Source organism: Crotalus tigris, unplaced genomic scaffold (assembly GCF_016545835.1).
Source record: "Crotalus tigris isolate CLP2741 ecotype Arizona unplaced genomic scaffold, ASM1654583v1 scf7180000018755.946041584:351173, whole genome shotgun sequence".
NCBI classification, from domain to species: Eukaryota; Metazoa; Chordata; class Lepidosauria; order Squamata; family Viperidae; genus Crotalus; species Crotalus tigris.
In genome coordinates, this window is record NW_024097184.1 from 432,045 (window position 1) to 451,928 (window position 19,884).

The 19,884-nt window shown below is 45.4% G+C and overlaps 1 protein-coding gene, 1 long non-coding RNA gene and 2 other non-coding genes across 4 annotated transcripts; 3 read left to right on the forward strand and 1 right to left on the reverse strand.

Annotated features, from left to right (window-relative positions):
- The first annotated feature begins 524 nt into the window (after positions 1-524).
- On the forward strand, positions 525-7,354 carry LOC120313643. The gene is made up of 4 exons (XR_005558204.1): positions 525-683; positions 2,578-2,680; positions 3,296-3,368; positions 7,177-7,354. It is a non-coding gene; the product is annotated as an uncharacterized LOC120313643 (long non-coding RNA).
- LOC120313649 lies at positions 2,756-2,888 on the forward strand. Its single transcript, XR_005558206.1, has one exon. It is a non-coding gene; the product is annotated as a small nucleolar RNA SNORA5 (small nucleolar RNA).
- On the forward strand, positions 5,558-5,692 carry LOC120313648. The gene has a single exon (XR_005558205.1). It is a non-coding gene; the product is annotated as a small nucleolar RNA SNORA5 (small nucleolar RNA).
- Positions 7,185-18,816, reverse strand: LOC120313642 (signal-regulatory protein gamma-like). The gene is made up of 4 exons (XM_039355741.1): positions 18,269-18,816; positions 15,776-16,123; positions 12,387-12,695; positions 7,185-7,368 (listed from the first exon to the last, which is right to left on the reverse strand). Exons 1-4 carry the CDS (start codon positions 18,414-18,416, stop codon positions 7,223-7,225), a joined length of 951 nt encoding a protein of 316 aa, XP_039211675.1. The 5' UTR covers positions 18,417-18,816; the 3' UTR covers positions 7,185-7,222.
- Between the last annotated feature and the right edge of the window lie 1,068 nt (positions 18,817-19,884).

Here is a 19,884-nt window from a genome sequence, read left to right on the forward strand (position 1 = left end):
TATGTTCCATCAAGAGCTCCTTCTCTGGAAAAGACCATAGAGATAACGAAAATAGAAGATTCGCAAGTATCTTCCCCATATTGATTAATATTGAGGCAACTTGTCATCCTCAGCAGAGCAGAATCTCTTTCAGGTGAGAGAACAAGAGAGAAAAGGAGAATTCCGCTTTTACGACCCCCCTCCTGCCTTTTTTTCCCCCAGGAAACAAGCGTAAGTCGTCGTAAAACGAAGGCTATCGTGCCTTTAACCAAGATGGCGTCCAAGGTATTTCCGGCCGCTTCCCCTTCATCGACCAAGTGAGAAACCGAAAGTTTGACGGGGGCGGAAATGACGTCATGAGAGCTTCGGGCTCTTTTGATCACGAAATAGAGCATGGCCCGCGGAGCAGCATACCTTTTCTCGGGCAGTCTGAAACCGAAGGCTACCTCGTGCCTTCAACAAAGATGGCGTCCAAGGCATTTCCGGCCGCTTCTCCTTTCATCGGCCAAGTGAGAAAGCGAAGCGATTCCCGCCGGTGGCGGAGGAGGAAATGACGTCACGAACGCTTCCGCCTCTTCCGAACACCAGGAGAACGTGGCCGGCGGAGCAGCATGGTGACCGAGGGAGGTGAAGAGCCCGGCGGAGGAGCGAAGGGCGAAGCTTTAAAGCTATATTGTCCGCGGGAACAGGCAGAGGAAGGCCCGGTAAGGGCAGGGCTGCCGGTTGGGTCGGGGTCGCCTCCGCGGCAGGGTCTCTGGGTCTCTCACGCCGGGGGTGGGGGTGGGGGGGTGGACTTCATCTCCCAGAATTTCTTGCCGTTGACCCTAATGGAGGGCCAGGATGGGGGATGAAGCCTGCGGGCAATTCGGCCTAGGCCAGGGGTCCTCAATCATGGCAACTTGAAGACTCGTGGACTTCAACTCCCAGAATTCCTCAGCCAGCATGGGGGAACTATGGCCCCCTCATGACTCGTGGACTTCAATTCCCAGAATTCCTCAGCCAGCATGGGGGAACTATGGCCCCCTCATGACTCGTGGACTTCAATTCCCAGAATTCCTCAGCCAGCATGGGGGAACTATGGCCCCCTCATGACTCGGGGACTTCAATTCCCAGAATTCCTCAGCCAGCATGGGGGAACTATGGCCCCCTCATGACTCGGGGACTTCAACTCCCCGAATTCCTGAGCCAGCGTGGGAGAACTATGGCCCCCTCACGACTCCTGGACTTCAACTCCCAGAATTCCTGAGCCAGCCTGGCTCAGCTTGGAAACCTCTCCTTTTCCCCTCAGCATGGCTGGCTCAGGAATTCTGGGAGTTGAAGTCCACCAGTCATAAAAGAGCCAAGGCTGCCTACCCCTGGCCAAATGTCTGAATTATGCTCTCAATAGGCAAGTTCTCATCACAGGAGGAAGGAGAGCAAGAGGAAGCCCTAGACCAGGGGTCTTCAAACTTGGCCCTTTTATGACTTGTGAACTTCAACTCTCAGAATTCCTCAGCCAGTGTGCCTGGCTGAGGAATTCTGAGAGTTGAAGTCCACAAGTCTTCATGTGGCCAAGTTTGAAGGCCCCTGGCCTACGAAACGGGCCGCCTCGCACTGGCTTCTCAGTCTTGGTCAAGGCACGCTGGGTGAGGAATTCTGGGAGTTGAAGTCCACAAGTCATAAAAGGGCCAAGTTTGAAGGCCCCTGTTTCAAAGCATCGATGCTGTGATTTGAATTCAGAGATTTGGAGACAGCTGTCCTGTCCCTCTCAACCTTCTCTCTCTGTGTGTGTGTGAGAGAGAGAGAGGGAGAAAGAGAGAGGGAAATATAATAGATATTTATAAATTATAATTTACATTTAATTTATAAATATAAACTATATAGGAATTTATAATAGATAAACACAGAGATAGATAAATAGAGAGAGATAGAAACATAGATACAGACCGAGGGGGAGAGAGAAAAAATATTAGAATGTGCAGAAATGGACAGACTTTCTATGAGGTTGAAAGAAAAAGAAGAAACAGAATACTATCAGACTTGGGGCTTGTTTATCAATGGCTAGAGAAAATAATAAAGGATTAGGAATTAAACTTATACTAGTAAATGATAAACTCAGACAACACATTGTTGAATAAATGCTATTGAATTGTATGAAAAAAGTAATAAAAATTTTACCAAAAATTATATAATAATATAATTAATAATAATTAATTATTATTATTATTAATAGGGTTAATAGAATAGAATAGCACAGTTGGAAGGTCTTCTAGTCCAACCCCCTGCTCAAGCAGGAAACCCTACACCATTTCAGGCAAATGGCTGTCCAATCTCTTCTTAAAAACTTCCAGTGTTGGAGCATTCACCGCTTCTGGAGGCAGGTTGTTCCACGGGTTAATTGTTCTAACTGTCAGGAAGTTTCTCCTTAGTTCTGTAAGTTCTATAAATAAGAGACACAGAGATAGGCAGACAGATGGAGGCATAGATATATATAGAGAGACATAGATTGAGGATAACCCTAATCCTGCCCACAGCGTTTCTGCCACAGAATTGTTGAAAAGTACGTTTTCTTCACATAGGATACTAATTTTTAAATGCTTATCTTCTAACGTTTTAAAGTGAGAGACCAGAGCAAGTTCCTGACCAGGCGTTGTCTCCAGAGCTGTTTGGGGCAGAGACTAAAGATGAAGAGAACACAATGATATGGGACCAATGCAGAGAGGTAAGGCAACTATAATGAGGGGATTTTACTCACTGTTTCTTTAGCTGTGAGTAAATTTGTTCTGGGGGAAGTCTCTGCAGTTGTGTCAAATTCATTGCCCATCTTTTTGTGGTGGGCATTGGTCCAAACAGCTGCCAAAATAATAATCTGTAGTGCATGGGCCTCGGAATTCCTTGTGGTTCTGGGGATAGTTTTTCTACAGACACTTGTATTCCCTCCCCCCCCCCTTCTGTTCCTCTGCATGTCTGGCACCATACAGACAAGGAAAAAAGTACTGACTTATCGCGACTTTTTCCCCATTGCTGGCAAGGGATGGGTGCGGTTTCACTGTGATGCATCCAGCTTGCGGGCCGGCAGTTTGACATGCCTGAGTTAGAAGCTAACCAGCTTGTTTAATGTGAGATGAATGATGCAATGTTAGGAATGACTCAGCAGGGTCTGTGTCTTTTTAAGAGCAAGCAGGGCCTGTATCCCTTTAAGAGGCTGAATATAAAAGGGAAGGCCTTTTGACAAAAGAAGGGACAAGCATCAGTTAAGGGAAGAATGCTTCCTTACCTTTTCCCTACTGTCTTTTTCTCTAAAGGAAACTGAATTTTTCCTTTTTTTTTTTTGTAGAAGATTTTGGATTGAGATCGTGGACATCGTGCTCACCACACAGCTAGATGACTCCCTTTTAATCTTTGCACAGGTGAGTCGCAAGGAAACAAAGCTTTGCTTTGGAATAATCTCCTGCATTATTATAACATTCAGGGGTCAGTTTTGATGTTTGATCCAATGGAATTGGATACATCTAGTTTAATGAAGAGAAGGACGAGGGGTGACATGATAGCAGTGTTCCAATATCTCAGGGGCTGCCCCAGAGAAGAGGGAGTCAATCTATTCTCCAAAGCGCCAGAAGGCTGGACAAGAAGAAACTAATCCAGGAGAGAAGCAACCTAGAAATAAGGGGGGATTTCCCAACAATGAGAACAATTAACCAGTGGAACGACTTGCCACCAGAAGTTGTGAATGCTCCAACACTGGAAGTTTTTAAGAAGGGACTGGTATAGGGTTTCCTGAGCAGGGGGTTGGAGTAGATGACCTCCAAGGTCTCTTCCAAGTTTTTATTATTATTGTGGAACTGTTGAAACATCTCATTCGCCATAATTCAGAAATTGTTCCTGAGAATGCTCTTTCTAATGCCTGGAACAAGGGAAGCTAATATGTTGCTAGATAATCAGAACTAGGCGACTGTAAATTCTAGTTCTGACGTGGGCAGAAAGCCAGCTGGGTAGTTTTGGCCCGTCCCTCTGGGTCCTAGGAAGAAGGCAGTGCAAACCACTTCTGAAAATCTGGCCTAGAAAACTGCAGGGGTTTTTCTAAGCAGTTATCAGGAGTTGAGACTAACTTGAGAACATGTACAGATACATTTGTTAAATGAGTTTTGCCACATTTTTTTCCTTTTTTTAAAGAAATGTTTTACTGATTTTTTACAATAACAATGCCTGGAGTACAGCGTGTTGTCTTGGTTCATATATTTTGAAAAAAAAAAAACAACAATAGTTAATTAACAGCCAATCATAATTAATTTTTGTAATTCCATAATCAGTATATTAATAGTGTATTTCTTTGATCTTCCCTTCTCCCAATAATATTTTCCTTCCACCCTAAACAAATATTCTTAATATTTTCAATGCATAAATGGTTCAGTGTAGACATTTTTTCCATGTTTGTACAAATAATAACATCCACGTATGACGTTTTTTCTTAACTTGTGTTATTTTTCTAAAAGTCACCTTATTAGTTCACCATATATTCTATTCTCATAGTTCTTAAGCTTAATTTCCCCTTAATATTCAAACAATTCTTATCAGTTATAATTTGCTCAACATTAACCAACTGAATAGCCAGATTTTCCATTTGGATGCACCATTGCAATGTTTTCATAATTCACATTTTTTATCATGCATGAAATATGAAACCATTTCTTTCCTTTCTCGCCACACTTGTTAAGTGACACGGTTGTAGAGTTAAATCGGGCTTCCCCCATTGATTTTGGCGTAAAGTCGCAAAAGGGGATCATCGCAACCGTCGTAAAAAATATGACTCACTTGCCAAGCCTCTGAATTTTGATCATGTGACCCGGGGGGGGGGGATGCTGCAACGGTCATAAATGTGAAAAACGGTCGTAAGTCGCCTTTTTTACAGGGCTGTTTTAACTTCAAGTGGCCACTGAGTGAACTGTTGTAAGCTAATGAGTCCATTTCCCATGTATTTCAGAATCTGGAGTTCTAATCTCTTAAGCTCCAGCTTCTAGGTCAGACATGTCAAACACAAGGCCGGGGGCCAGATGCGACCTGCGAAGTGGTTTCATGTGGCCCGCGAAGCCATCCTGGAAACAGTGAGGGAATGGCTCCTGCTGCCTTGGCCCAGGCCCAGGCCGGCCGGGAGCCAATGTACAATTTTGTGGCGGCCATCTATGCTGAAACGCTTTCAGTCTTAGCTCCACAAGGCCGTCTAGAAACAGCGAGGAACCGGCCCCTGCCGTGTCGGCCCACCCCTGGGTGCATGCTGGGGAGGGGTCCCCCTTTGTGAGGAATGAAGAAATGGACCATGCCTTGGCACTTGCCCTGATTCCACCCCCTTCTGCCAGAGACCCTCAGATCTGTCCTACTCCTGCCCAGCACTCCACAGACACTCTTGACGCGAACGATGTAGAGCTGGCCACACCCACCCAGCAGGCCACGCCCACCCCATCCACGCCCGCCCAGTAGGCTGCACCCCCCCTGACCCCCCCGAGGGCAACCGCAATGCTGATGCGGCTCTCAATGAAATCGGGTTTCATTGTCAGCTGAAGTCAGCTCTGCTCTCTTTTCTGCTGGGGATGATCCCTCCCAGTGCAGCCATGTCAAATTCGGTCCTTGCCTGCTCTGTGGTGGGAACCGGCCCTGCGGCTGCCACATTAATGCTGTAGTTCATGGGCCCCGGGTTAATGTTGTTGGACCCGGGGATAAAAATATGCTACAGACATTATTATAAAGCGCCAGGCCTTCTGATGGAGTCAGGGATATATGAATAGAATATAAAATGGAATAATAGAATAGGCAGACAATAGAATAATAGAATAAAGCAGACAGATTGGAGAGTAGAATAGAATAATGGGATAGAATCGTATATAGAACAGAATATAGAAGAATAGAATAGAAGAATAAAGTAAAATAGACAGATTGTAGAATAGGATAATGGAATAAAATAGTATATTGAATTGAATATAGAAGAATAGAATAGACATTCTAGAATAGAATAATAGAATAGAACAGACAGATTGTAGAATAGAACAGAATAATAGAATATATTGTAGAATAGAATGTAGAATAGAATAATAGAATAGAACAGACAGATTGTAGAGTAGAACAGAATAATAGAATATATTGTAGAATAGAATGTAGAATAGAATAATAGAATAGACAGGTTGTAGAATAGAATAACAGAAGAGTTGGCAGGAACCTTGGAGGAACATCTGGCTGGCTGTGTGATGATGATGAATGATGGTAATAATAATAATAATAGAATTGGAAGGGACCTTGGAGGTCATCTAGTCCAATCCCCTGCTCAGGCAGGAAACCCCATCCCATTTCAGACAAATGCTTGTCCAGTCTTGTCTTAAAACTTCCAGTGTTGAGCATTCACAGCTTCTGGAGGCAGGTTATTCCACTGATTATCTAGTCCAACCCCTCCAAGCAGGAGACCCCCCTACGCCATTTCTGACAGATGTACTGTGTCTGGACGGATGCGCTTGGCAGTGCCTCCCACTTCCAACCCCCCCCCCCCAAAGCCAGGCCAGAAGAATAATCCTCCTCAAAAGCCACTGAGGAATTAGGAGAGCCAGAACACTCCTGTCACTTCATCTTTTTTTAAAAAAAATTATGCATTAGACTAGCCCAAGATTAATAGCACGGGTCGTCCTCCACTTACGACCACAATTGAGCCCAAAGATGTTGCTAAGCAAAACATTTAAGTGAGTTTCTGCCCCATGTTAAGACCTTTCTCACCACATTTGCCAAGTGAACCACTACAGTTGTTAAATGAGTAACATGGTTATGGAGTGGAATCTGGCTTTCCCCATTGGCTTTGCTTCTCAGAAGGTCATAAAAGGGGATCACGTGATCCTGGGGACACTGCCGTCATAAATGTGAGTCAGTTGCCAGTTGTCTGGATTTTGATCACGTGACCGTGGAGGATGCCGCATTGGTCGTAAGTGTGAAGAACGGTCATAAGTCCTTTTTTCCAGTGATGTAACTTTGAACGGTCACTGAATGAAACAGTTATAAATTGAGGACTGCCTGTGATTCTTTTTTTTTTTTAAAAAAGTAAACATTTTAAGATGGATTCATTTAATTTTGGAATCTCTCAAGTTGATTTCATTCATTTGTAAATGATATGCATAGTTGTAAAAAGAAACATCGTGCATTTTTTGTTTTTTAAAAAATAACAATTGTTAATTGATTCCCTGGCAGATCTTCTCTCATCCAGAATGTCTGGAACCGTTGTTAAGTCGAACTTTCAGTCTTGGGAAGACGGGGCAAAATGTCTCGCAACGCAGCATCCACACGCCTTTATTTTGAAAAGACCCATGAAGAAAAAAAAGAGTCCTATTTTGTTCAGGAAAAGGCCCAAATAAAGACCAAGCATGGATTGTTGCCGTGAGCCTATTGGGGGAAAAAAACAGTGGATCATTTTGATTTATTTGGTAATGAAGCTGGTAGACTCTCTTTTAATTGCTTCCTCTCCTGATGAAATTATATATATAATTCCTAACTGACGAGGAAACTAGCCTTCTACAATGGGGCCTTAACCTGATGGATGCGCAACCCATTGACTTCATCGCAGCTGTAGAACCCGCGATACAATGCATAATCACCAGCGACGAGGTAAGAAACTCCCTAAGACAGCGAGTCACAGGACTGCTCATGGGCCATCAACGACATCACATTCTACCAACAAGGGAGAGAAAGGCCTTGGAGGAGCTACGGAAGGGCAATTCTATCGTACTCCTACCGGCTGATAAGGGCAGAGCCACGGTCGTTAAGGACAGGGCCACATATAATAGCAAGGCCCGATCCCTACTCGATGATACTCGCGCATATAGAGTGGTCAAAACAGACCCCACAACGTCCATAAAGAACCAACTTAATAAGATCATAGATAAGCTTAAAGGACGGGGGAGAGTTAGTGAAGAAGACTTGAGAGTTATAGGACCAAGGGACTCGGCAATGGTGAGATACATAAGGACGGGATCCCTTTAAGACCCATCGTGGCATTCAAGGGCATGCCAACATTTGGCTTGGCCAAATGGCTAAGCCAACGGTTGCAGCATTTGGTGGAGGGAAGCACGACTACAGTGAAACCGTCACAGGAGTTCCTGCAAAGACTCAAGGCAGTGAGAATACGGGATGACAAGACCATGATTTCATTTGATGTGACATCACTATTTACATCCATCCCACAAGGGCTAGCTGTCTCAACAATAAAAGAATTACTACAGCTAGAGGGATCACAAAACCATGGCCCCTTTAAGACACGATGTCATCCAACGGCTGCGGCTATACCTGAGAACACACTTCACATTACAGGGCACGATGTATGAACAAATTAAGAGCACGCCAATGGGGTCCCCCATCTCTGGTGTCATCGCTGAGGCGGTCCTACAGTGTCTGGAATCCAAAGTGATGTCCAATTACTGCCCTGAATTTTGGGCTAGATAGGACACATTCACTATCATCAAACGGACAGACAAGGCTGCCTTTATAGAGAGATTAAATGCAGTGTTCCCTGACATTCAGTTTACAGCGGAGAAGGCGGCCTTCCTAGACTTACTAGTCAGTCGCCAAACCAATGGTGCCCTCCACACAACTGTATACCGAAAGGCGACCCATTAGACAACGGGTCATGGGGCTATTGATGGGCCATAAGCGCTGTCAAATATTGTCCAGAGAGGAAAGGGAAGCCTCAGAACAACTGAGGAAGGACAATACCATCGTCATCCTACCAGCGGATAATGGGAGGGCGATGGTGATTATGGATAGAGCATAATATATGGATAAAGCCCTGACGTTGCTCAGTGATACGACAGCGTACAAAGTCATCAATAGAGACCCCATGACCGCACTTAAAAACTGTTATCAATAAACTCCTTAACAACTTCAAATGCTATGGGAAGGTGGACGAAGACACCCTAAGGAGAATACGTCTGGGGGATTCGGCTATGGCCAGATTCTACGGCCTACCAAAAGTCCACAAAGAAGGAGTCCCCCTTTTCCCCATCGTTTCATTCAAAGGCACACCAACCTCTGAGTTAGCCAAATGGCTGAGTGGCCAGATCAGTCATTTGGTAGATAAAGAGACTACAGTAAGATCGGCAAAGGAGTTTCTTGAGAAAAATCAGACCTCTAAGGGTGGAGGAAGATGAAGTGATGGTGTCATTTGACGTCACCTCACTCTTCACCTCCAGCTCACAAGATCTAGCGATCACAGTATTGAAGGATTGCCTTAATGAAGAGGGACAAAGACAGCACCAAGACTCCCTCCATACCGACGATTTGGTAAAATTGATAACATGCCTAAAAACATACTTTACTTTTCAAGGAACCATATACAAACAGATCGAAGGGACGCCAATGGGGTCACCTATTTTGAGCATAGTAGCGGAGGCGGTCCTGCAACGGCTTGAGACCGTAGTAATGACCAAGTAGCAACCTAAAGTAATGACCAAATAGCAACCTAAATTTGATGACACATTTGTGGTCATTAAGAGAAGAGACGTGATAGGGCCAGCTTCGTGGACACACTGAATTTGGTATACCCAAATATCCATTTTACAGCAGAGGAGGAGAATCAGGGTTCCCTGGCCTTTTTGGATGTGCTGGTTAATCGCCAACCTGATGGGACCTTACAGATAAGGGTATACCATAAACCAACTCATACCAACAGAACCCTCCACTATAAAAGCAATCATCCAGTGGCCTGCAAAGCAAGTTACGTCAGAACATTATTCAAACGCATAGACTCACATTGTAATACAGCCAGGGCAAAAACCGAGGAAAGAAACCATCTTTACCGGACTTGTAAAGTATAATGGTTATCCAATTGAATTTATTAGGCGTCACAGCAGACCACATAGACCCCATGAAGACTTACAATCCAACAGGATAACAACACAACCCATACGTATCTCCCTCCTGTATATCAACTACGTATCCGAGGCAACAGCTAGACTATTGGCTCCCTTCAATGTAAAAGTGTCCCCCAAACCGGATCAGACCTTACGCGCCAGAGTCATGCACCCCAAAGACCCGCTCCCCAACGAAGAAAGATCTTTGATAGTGTATAAGATCAAATGCAAGGATTGCCCCTGCAACTATGTTGGGGAGACTTCCAAGAGGTTAAAATCCAGGGTGCATGAGCACGCACTGGCTGTCAAAAGACACGAACAACATTCGCAGGTGTGGACCCACATGGCCAATTTTGGCCACAGGTTCGATCTTGCCAATGCACAAACTATATCTAGAGATATCATCAAGGGAGGCCGCCTACTCAAGGAGGCCTGGCTTTCCACCGGGAACTCCATAAACCGCCACATACCAAATGCTGAAAACATGGGAAAGACAACATCACAATTCCCAACGAAGGCAACTTATCCAGTGAACGTACCTAATACACCTCTCTCCCTCCTATTTTCCCCATCACAACAACCCTGAGAGGTGGTTTGGACTGAGAGACAATGCCTAGGCTAAAGTGACCCAGGTGGCTTTTGTGCCTAAGGCAGGATTAGAACTCAGAGTCTCCTGCTGATTGGCCCAAAGTCACCCAGCTGGCTTTAATGCCTAAGGCGGGACTAGAATTCACCTCCTGCTGATTGGCCCAAAGTCACCCAGTAGCTTTAATGCCTAAGGCGGGACTAGAATTCACCTCCTGCTGATTGACCCAAAGTCAACTATCCTTACTTTTTTTTCAGTGTCACAAAATTCATGACTGACTTTCATTTTTTTTCTTGACTATGATTAATAAACCTTAATTCTAAGGCTGGTACTTTCCTCTTTATTTCCTCTTAAATCTCAAAATCTAATTTATGAAAGCATGAAGCATGCTCGTTTCCACCAGTGTGTTTGAGTTTGAGGAATCACTGCAGGATCCGAGATGTACTTTTTTTTTTAAAGCTCAACAAAATGTAGTAGATAAAATAACAACATTCCCACCCTATCTGATCTGAATAAACTGATAGCAGAAGTTATTTTAAGTCACGTCAACCAACAGCCCCAGAAAGAATGTTTCTAAACAATTTTTGAGGAACTGAAACTGCCTGTTTTCAAAAATTATCTATTACTCAAGCAACGGGGAAAAAAACATGACTATTTAGAGAACAAACAATGTAGTTAAAAGTTGTCTTCCATTTTCCTCAGTGAAATAAATGACACTTTAAAAGGCTTAATGCTATCGTACCCACAAGGTAGTTGCTGATGGCACCTCTGCCATTTTATTTTATTTATTTCTTGCATTTTTAAACCGCAAAATTGGGCCTGGTCTCTAGAAAAAAAAAATGGAAGAAAATGCAATTTAATGTTGGGAGCTAAGAATTTCAGTATGGGAGAATGGTTTTTAGGCTGTTCGTCAAAGATCAAACTGACTCATGCAGCATCCCTCATGGTTTTCAAGACCAGAAATAGCCCTGCCTCTTGATTCTGACAGGAATCCAAAATGGCTTTTGATCCGTGTTCCTCAACCTCGGCAGCTATAAAATAGGTGGATTTCATTTCCCAGAATTCCCCAGCCAGTTAAGGTAGGATGGCTAGGGAATTCTGGGAGTTGAAGTTCACAAGTCTTAAAAGTTGCCAAAGTTGGACACCCCCCCCCCGCTTCATCCAGTGGACTTTCTTGTTTTTTCCTTGAAAACTTCGCTTCCCATCCTAGAAGCTTCTTCAGCTCTGACTGGAATTTATACTCCTTTCACACAGATGGTCATTTGCATTCTTTTAGAGAGTCATTGAGGCCACCTGGAGGTTTATCTGTGTCCTCAGGGTCACCTGAGTGGTGCAAATGGGTGTGGAGCCTTCTTGGAACTGCTGAATGGACTGTTGTAGAAGGACGACAAAGATAAACCTCCAGGTGGCTTCAATGACTCTAAAAGAATGCAAATGACCAGCTCTGGGTCCCTTCACGGACTCTGTTGTCTGCATCTCAAACGAGCGCAAAGGGTTCCTGTAGTCTGCAATGTTATTCTGGAAATCCATTTCAGAACAGTGCGGAAGCATGAACAGATTTCTAGAAAACATTGCAAACTACAAGAACCTTTTTGTGCTCCAGTTGGAGATGCAGACAACACAGACTCATCCCCATCATCCTGCGCCCGTCTTCAACCGTGAAGGGACCCAGGGCAGAAAACATTCTGCAGCCAAGAAGGCTCCCCAGCCATTTGCACCACTCAGGTGACCCTGAGGACACAGGTCAACCTCCAGGTGGCCTCAATGACTCTAAAAGAAGGCAAATGACCAGCTGTCTGCAAGGAGTATAAATCCTTCCCTTCCCCACCATTCAGTCAGAACCTGAAGAAGCTTCTTGGATGAGAAGTGAAACGTCTTCAAAGGAAAAACAAGAAAGTCCAGTTGCCTCCTGAAAAAGCACCCTTGGGACAGAAAATGGAAGAAAAACTCAGAAACACCCCCTCACTTACTTTCTGTCCTAATAAACAGTCTTGCCGTCGCCTTGATTGCTGCTTGCGAGTTATGTTTGACCAGACAAGTGAAGAGCGATGAATTCCATTTTTCGGTGGCCGTGAACTTCATGGAACTGTTGCGGGAGTAGGTCCCATCGGAATTCAAGGTTGTCGCAGTAGTCTTTCCTTTACCGCTGGTATTCTTGCAAAACAAGTCCACTTTGGCACCATCTGGATAGAAACTTTCTGCGTGGCAAGTGACCGTCACAGTGGCGTTCAGCTGGACGGGGGAAGGTGGGCTGGTCTCCAGACGAACTTTGGGAGGAACTGAGTAAAGAAAGCCAAAGAGATTGGTCAGGACAGCTTCAGACTCACGGGTCCTACCTTCAGAAGAGCCTAGAAACCAACTTCTTTCTGCTCTCCCATTGTGGCATTGGGGAAACAAGTAGGTTCTCTGAACCCAACCTGGTTATTATTTTTTTCAGATCCATTCTTCTGCCGAGGGGGCAGCATGTCAAGAGTGAAAGTTGGGCAGCTACGTGCCTCTTGTTTGCATCTTGCCCTTAGAGCAGTGATGGCGAACCTTTAGAGCAGTGGTTCTCAACCTGTGGGTCGGGACCCCATTTGGGGTCGAACGACAGAAGAGCCTAGAACAGGGGTCCCCAACCCCCAATCTGGACCAATACCAGGCCACGGCATGCCAACAACCGATCCACACGAACAAGCAAAGCACCATCCACAAGATGCAGGCAGCACACAAAACCACGCAACCTCCGGTCCGCGGAAAAACCTCTCTCCATGGAACCGGTCCCTTTTGGTGCCCAAAAGATTGGGGACCTCTGCCCTAGAAGATCAACTGATTCTGCTCTCCCGATTGCAGCGGTGGGAAACCAAGAAGGTTCTCTTTCACACCCTTGGTGTGAAAAATCCAGATCTTTGTTTTGCAGGAAGCCCAAGATCAGAACTTGACACTGTGAGCAAAAAATGAAATAAGGAGTCCCAACCAATTTTCGGAAAGTCTCTGTTCTCATTAGTTTATTTGGGGTGTGTTTGGACCCTGCAACTTTCATCAATATAAGTCAGTTGCCAAACGTCTGAATTTTGATCATGTGACCACGGGGATGCTGCAACGATTGTAAGTGTGAAAATCAGTTGTAAGTCACTTTTTCAGTGCTGTTGTAACGTGAAACAGTCACTAAATGAACTGTTATAAGTTGAGGACTACCTATACGTAGATTATAAACCTAATGATGAAAGCAGAGAGAGGATAATTTGAAAATCTACCACTTGTAACTTTGAACGGTCACTAAATCGGTGGTTGTAAGTCGGGGACTACTTGTATGGCAACACGTTTCCAAATGCTGATCACATCATCCTGGGATGCTGCAACCACTGTAAATATGTGCCAGTTGACAAACAGCCACACATGAATAATCAAAGTTACCAGTTTTATTATCTATCATCTATATCAAAGTTCTTGAAACTCAAGTCCTTTGGCCACCTAATGAGAAGGAAGGACTCACTGGAAAAGAGCCTAATGCTGGAAAAGATTGAGGGCAAGAGAAGAAGGGGACGACGGAGAAGGAGGTGAATGGATGGAGTCACTGAAGCAGTAGGCATGAGCTTAAATGGACTCCAGAAGGTGGTGGAGGACAGGAAGGCCTGGAGGAATGTTGTCCATGGGGTCATGATGGGTCGGACACGACTTCACAACTAACAACAGCAACATATCAAAATTCCCCAACCTTTTGGGGTTGGTGGACTGGAGCGGGGGAAGGGAGGGAAAAGAAAAGATGGTTTTGTTGGGGTGAACGCATATGCGAGCACATGTGTGCCCACAAACACCCGTTGCTCCCACAAGGAGGGCCACGAACATCCCTGACGCTCATGGTGATGCATGAATGGGGCCAGAAACACCCATGACACTCACATGAGTGGGGCACAAACGCCTGCAATGATCACACAAGTGGGGCCACAAATGCACACAACTCATGAACGGTGTCACAAATGCCTGCTATGCTTGTGGGAATGGGACCATGAACATCCTCAACGCTTGCACGAATAGGGCTGTGTGCACATGTGTGCTCCAGCCAGCCGCTTTATGTGGCCCATGAGCCACTGGTTGCTACTGCTAGTGGGCTGTGGCCTACAGTTTGGGGACCCCTGATTATATTACAAGAATCTCCCCAGATTGCTTGTCTTTCCCTGGGAATAATAATAATAATGATAAAGTTGGAAGAGACCTTGGAGGTCATCTAGTCCAACCCCCTGCTCAGGCAGGAAACTATACCATTTCGGACAAATGGCTGTCCAGTTTCTTCTTAAAAACTTCCAGTGTTGGTGCATTCACCGCTTCTGGAGGCAGATTGTTCCACTGGTTAATTGTTCTAACTGTCAGGAAGTTTCTCCTTAGTTCTAGGTTGCTTCTCTCTTTGGTTAGTTTCCACCCGTTGCTCCTTATCCTGCCTTCAGGCACTTTGGAAAATAGCTTGACTCCCTCTTCTTTGGGGCAGATATTGGAACACTGCTATCATGTCCCCCCTCGTCCTTCTCTTTGTTAAACTTGACATACCCAATTCCAGCAACTGTTCCTTATATATTTTAGCCTCCAGTCCCCTAACTATCTTTGTTGCTCTTCTCTGTACTCTTTCTAGAGTCTCAACATCTTTTTTACATCGTGGTGACAAAACTGGATGCAGTATTCCAAGTGTGGCCTTACAAGGCACTGTAAAGTGGTATTAATACTTCACGTGATCTTGATTCTATCCCTGTGTTAATGCAGCCTAGCACTGTGTTGACTTTTTTGGCAGCTGCAGCACACGGCTGGCTCATATTTAAATGCTTGTCCACTAGGACTTCGAGATCCCTCTCACTGTTACTACTATTGAGCAAGGTACCCCCTATACTATACCTGTACATTTGTTTTTTCTTGCCTCAATGTAGAACCTTATTTTTTTTCACCATTGAATTTCATTTTGTTAGATAGCGCCCAGTGTTCAAGTCTGTCCAGATCCTTCTGTATCCTAAGCCTGTCTTCTGGACTGTTGGCTATTCCTGCCAGCTTGATGTCGTCTGCAAATTTGATGAGTTCCCCATCTATCCCCTTGTCCAGATCGTTGATGAAGATGTTGAAGAGCACTGGGCCCAGAACAGAGCCCTGGGGCACCCCACTACACACTTCCCTCCATGTAGATGCGGTTCCATTGAGGACCACACGCGGAGTGACCAGATAAGGCTTCATAGATCCTGGGCTTAATTCAAACGTATGCTGCTTGCAACTGTGTAAGGATGCCAAGCTAGTTCCCAGCTTAGCCCCTCCTCCCATCCTGGCAGTTTCCCAACGGATTCACTCCAAAATGTCTCAGTTGACTAGAGTGGATCTCCCTCCCTTTCCGAGCGGCACCTACCTGTCACAAACACCACCACCTGTTTCTTTACAGTAGATTCTCTCTTTTCGAGACTTTTCTTGACCACCGAGCAGTAGTAGGTCCCATTATCATCGAAGCCAACGTTGCTCAGGCTGATGCTGAAGTCAGTTTTCGATCCTGGAACGAGCCTCGCCCCACGAGAAAACTTGTCACGCTCCCTGTAAATTAACTTTTGGCCGTTGCCCAAGTCTTTGTACCATATTGCGCTTGCTGGCAGGTCTATCTGAGTCAGAGTACAGTTGAGAACGAGGGTCTGGCCTGCTGTGATCCGCGTGAAGGTGAACTCAGGTATCCGAGGTTCCGTGCTCAGACCAGGCCCTCCAACAGCTGAAATGGAAAATAGCTTCTGTTTCTTCTGGAGATCCAAAATGGCCGTAGTTTGAGCCAGTCAAGGCGTGATGGGATTATTTGAACCCCACTTCTTGGCTTGCTTCCATGTTACTTTAAACCTAGGCTAGGGATAGGCAACCTTGGCTTTTTTATGACTCGTGGACTTCAACTCCCAGAATTCCTGAGCCAAGCCATGCTGCAGGGAAAGGGAGAGGTTTCCATGCTGAGCCACACTGGCTCAGGAATTCTGGGAGTTGAAGTCCATGAGTCATAAAAGAGCCCATGTTGCCTACCCCTGACTTAGGCCTTCTCTTCTGTACACCCAGCCGAAGTCTGACATCCGTGGTGGTGCAAAAGAGCCAGGGTGATGCAGTGGCTAGAAGGCAGTACTGCAGGCTAACGCGCTGCCCACTGCCAGGAGTTTGATTCTGACCAACTCAAGGTTGACTCAGCCTTCCATCCTCCTGAGATCGGTAAAATGAGGATCCAGATTGTCGGAGGGGCAATATGCTAACTCTGTAAACCGCTTAGAGAGTGCTGTAAAGCAATGTGAAGCGGTATATAAGTCTAAATCAGTGGTTCTCAACCTGTGGGTCGGGACTCCATTTGGGGTTGAACGACCATTTCACGGGGGTCGCCAAACAACGCAGTCCACCATTTTTTCCCCCTTTTCCTTAGCTGTGCTACTCCCGTTTATTCTATTGGCTTTTGAAAGCCAATAGAATAGACTCTCTTGAATAGAGTCTAATTCTATTGGCTTTCAAAAGCCAATAGGAATTGTCCAGGCTGTCTCTGCCCTGCTGAGCCCGCCAAAAGTCCCATTCTGCAAACGGTGCTGCACCAGTTGAGTAGTCCTCGACTTGCGACTGGTTGGGGTCATGGCATTAAAAAGATTGAGAACCACTGGTCTAAAGGCTATTGCAATATTTTATCCTTCCTTCCTTCCCTCCCTCCCTCCTTTTTCTTTCTTTTTTCTCCTTTTTCCTTCCTCTGAGCCTTGGTGATGCAGTGGTCAAAATGCAGAACTGCAGGCTAATTCTTTTGACTGCCATCAGTTCGATCCTGACCGGCTCAAGGTTGACTCAGCCACCCATCCTCAGGTCGATAAAATGAGGACCCAGATTGTCGGAGGGGCAATATGCTGACTCAGTAAACCGCTTAGAGAGGGCTGAAAAGCCCTATGAAGTGGTATATAAGTCTTAAGTGTTAGTGCTATCCTGACATAGCGATTATTCCTGGAATGGAATTGTTTACGCTGTGTTAATATTATGCATCTAACAACATGTGCGGTGGTCTCACTGCACTGGTGAGACCACACTTAGAATCCTGCGTCCAGTTTTGGTCGCCACGATGTAAAAAAGTTGTTGAGACTCTACAGAGAAGAGCAACAAAGATGATCAGGGGACTGGAGGCTAAAACATGAAGAACAAAACAGGAACTCAATCTGTCTAGTGTGGACTAGGACTAGGGTGACATGATGTCTGTCTCTATATAGAAGGACTAGGGGCAACATGATAGTGTTTCAAGTTTTGATGGGGTGCCCCAAAGAAGAGAGGGGTCCATCTATTTTCCAAAGCGCCTGAAGGCAGGACAAGAAGCAACGAATGGAAACTAATCAGGGAGAGAAGCAACCTAGAACTAAGGAGAAACTTCCTGACAGTTAGAACAATTAACCAGTGGAACTACCTGCCTCCAGAAGCGGTGAATGCTCCAACACTCCAACAAGTTTTTAGGAAGAGACAGGACAGCCATTTGTCCAAAATGGTATAGAGTTACCTGCTTGAGCAGGGGGTTGGACTTGATGACCTCCAAGGTCCCTTCCACCTTTATTATTATTATTATGTCACCCCTCATCCTTCTCTTCATTAAACTAGACATCCCCAATTCCAGCAACCGTTTCCTTATATGTTTTAGCCTCCAATCCCCTGATCATCTTTGTTGCTCTTCTCTGCCCTCTTTCTAGAGTCTCCACATCTTCTCGGAGATGAGATGAAGGCAATCACAAAGGCAGGTGGTGAAGAAGAAGATCATGCAGGGACATGTCTTTGGGGGGAGGTATAAGTTTGGGCAGCCTTTCAACAACATCTAGAGAACCTTTAATCTCCCTGGCTTCCAGCTGGAAATCTGAGCAATAATACTAACCTATTTTCTGAAAGGAACACATCCTCAGGTTTTGCACAAGCAGGAAGAACGGAAGCTGAGATGGACCCAGGATTGTCAAGGAAGCCATGCCGATGCCAGCAGGAGAGACATCTGGAGCTACTTCAGTCTCTTGCTCCTCCCCAAACATTTCCTCTTCAAGGCAGAACAAAAGGGGAACCGGCGTTTCCTGCTTCTTTGAGCCAATTGCCTTGCTTGGGATAGTTACTCTGTCAGAGGGTGACTAAGGAGAGATTCCGGAATTCTAAATTTATTAATATCCCCAAAGTAAAAGATGGAGATGATGCAAGAACACGCAAGAATAAACCAAGATGGAGACTTCAGCTGTGATATCTGATCTGTCTCACTGATGATGTTACCTAGTTGGGTCATGAAATGTCTGCACGAAAACTCAAGAGAGCTCCCTAAGGTCCCCACAGTTCTTCTCCTCCTCCTCCCACAATCCCTCCGTTTTCTAGCACTGATGATGTTACCTAGTTGGGTCATGAAATGTCTGCAAGAAATCAACCAGGCTCAGAGAACCCCATGGAACTCATAGTCCTCCTCTTCCTCCTCCCTCCTCTTCCTCCTCCTCACCCACTCTGCATTGATGATGTTACCTAGTTGGGTCATGAAATGTCTGCAAGAAAACCACTAAGTTCCAAGGAATCCACACTCTTCTTCCTTCTCCTCCCACAACCCCTCCCCCTTCTAGTACTGATGATGTTACCTAGTTGGGCAATGAAATGTCTTCTTGAAAACCACCAAGTTCAGAGAGCACCAAGGACCGCATAGTCCTTTCCTCCTCCTCCTCCTCCTCCCCCCCTCCTCCTCCTCTTCCACATCTCTTCTAGGACTGACAATGTTATATAGTTTGGACATGAAACATTTCCAAGAAAACTACCAAGCTCAGAAAGCACCAAGGATCCCACAGTCCTTTCCTCCTCCTCCTCCTCCCGCAACCCCTGCCCCTTCTAGTACTGATGATGTTACCTAGTTGGGCAATGAAATGTCTTCTTGAAAACCACCAAGCTCAGAGAGCACCAAGGAGCCCACAGTCCTTTCCTCCTCCTCCTCCTCCCGCAACCCCTGCCCCTTCTAGTACTGATGATGTTACCTAGTTGGGCAATGAAATGTCTTCTTGAAAACCACCAAGCTCAGAGAGCACCAAGGAGCCCACAGTCCTTTCCTCCTCCTCCTCCTCCTCTCTGCAAACCTTCCTTCCTTCTAGCACTGATAATGTTACCTAATCTGGTCATGAAACATCTGCAACAAAGCTACCAAGCTCAGAGAGCACCAAGGACCTCACTGTGATTTCTGGGTTGACTTCAGCTCTATCACTTTAAATCTTTCCTTCTGCAGCAGGAGTGAGATAGGAATTCTCCCTTCATCTTCCAAACTGGGATGGAGAGTCTTCTTCATACCGGTAGTTCTCGACTTAGGATGAGAGTTGAGATCAGAGTTTTCGTTGCTTTTGTGATGCTTTTGTTAAGCCAGATGTGCCTGATTCTACGGGCGTTTTTTTTTTCAACACGGTCGTTAAGGGAATAACTGTGGCCATTAAACAAATCACAAAGCTGTTAAGCAAATGCAGCCTCTCCCACTGACTTGGCTTGCAA

Excerpts from the sequence above, each read along its gene's own strand:
- LOC120313642 (XM_039355741.1), bottom strand. The coding sequence starts at position 18,416 with ATGTTTGGGGAGGAGCAAGAGACTGAAGTAGCTCCAGATGTCTCTCCT. Across the intron at positions 12,696-15,775 it reads GGTGGTGGTGTTTGTGACAG|TTCCTCCCAAAGTTCGTCTG; the intron begins GTAGGTGCCGCT and ends TTCTTTACTCAG. Across the intron at positions 7,369-12,386 it reads ACTGTTTATTAGGACAGAAA|GCTCACGGCAACAATCCATG; the intron begins GTAAGTGAGGGG and ends TTCCCCCAATAG.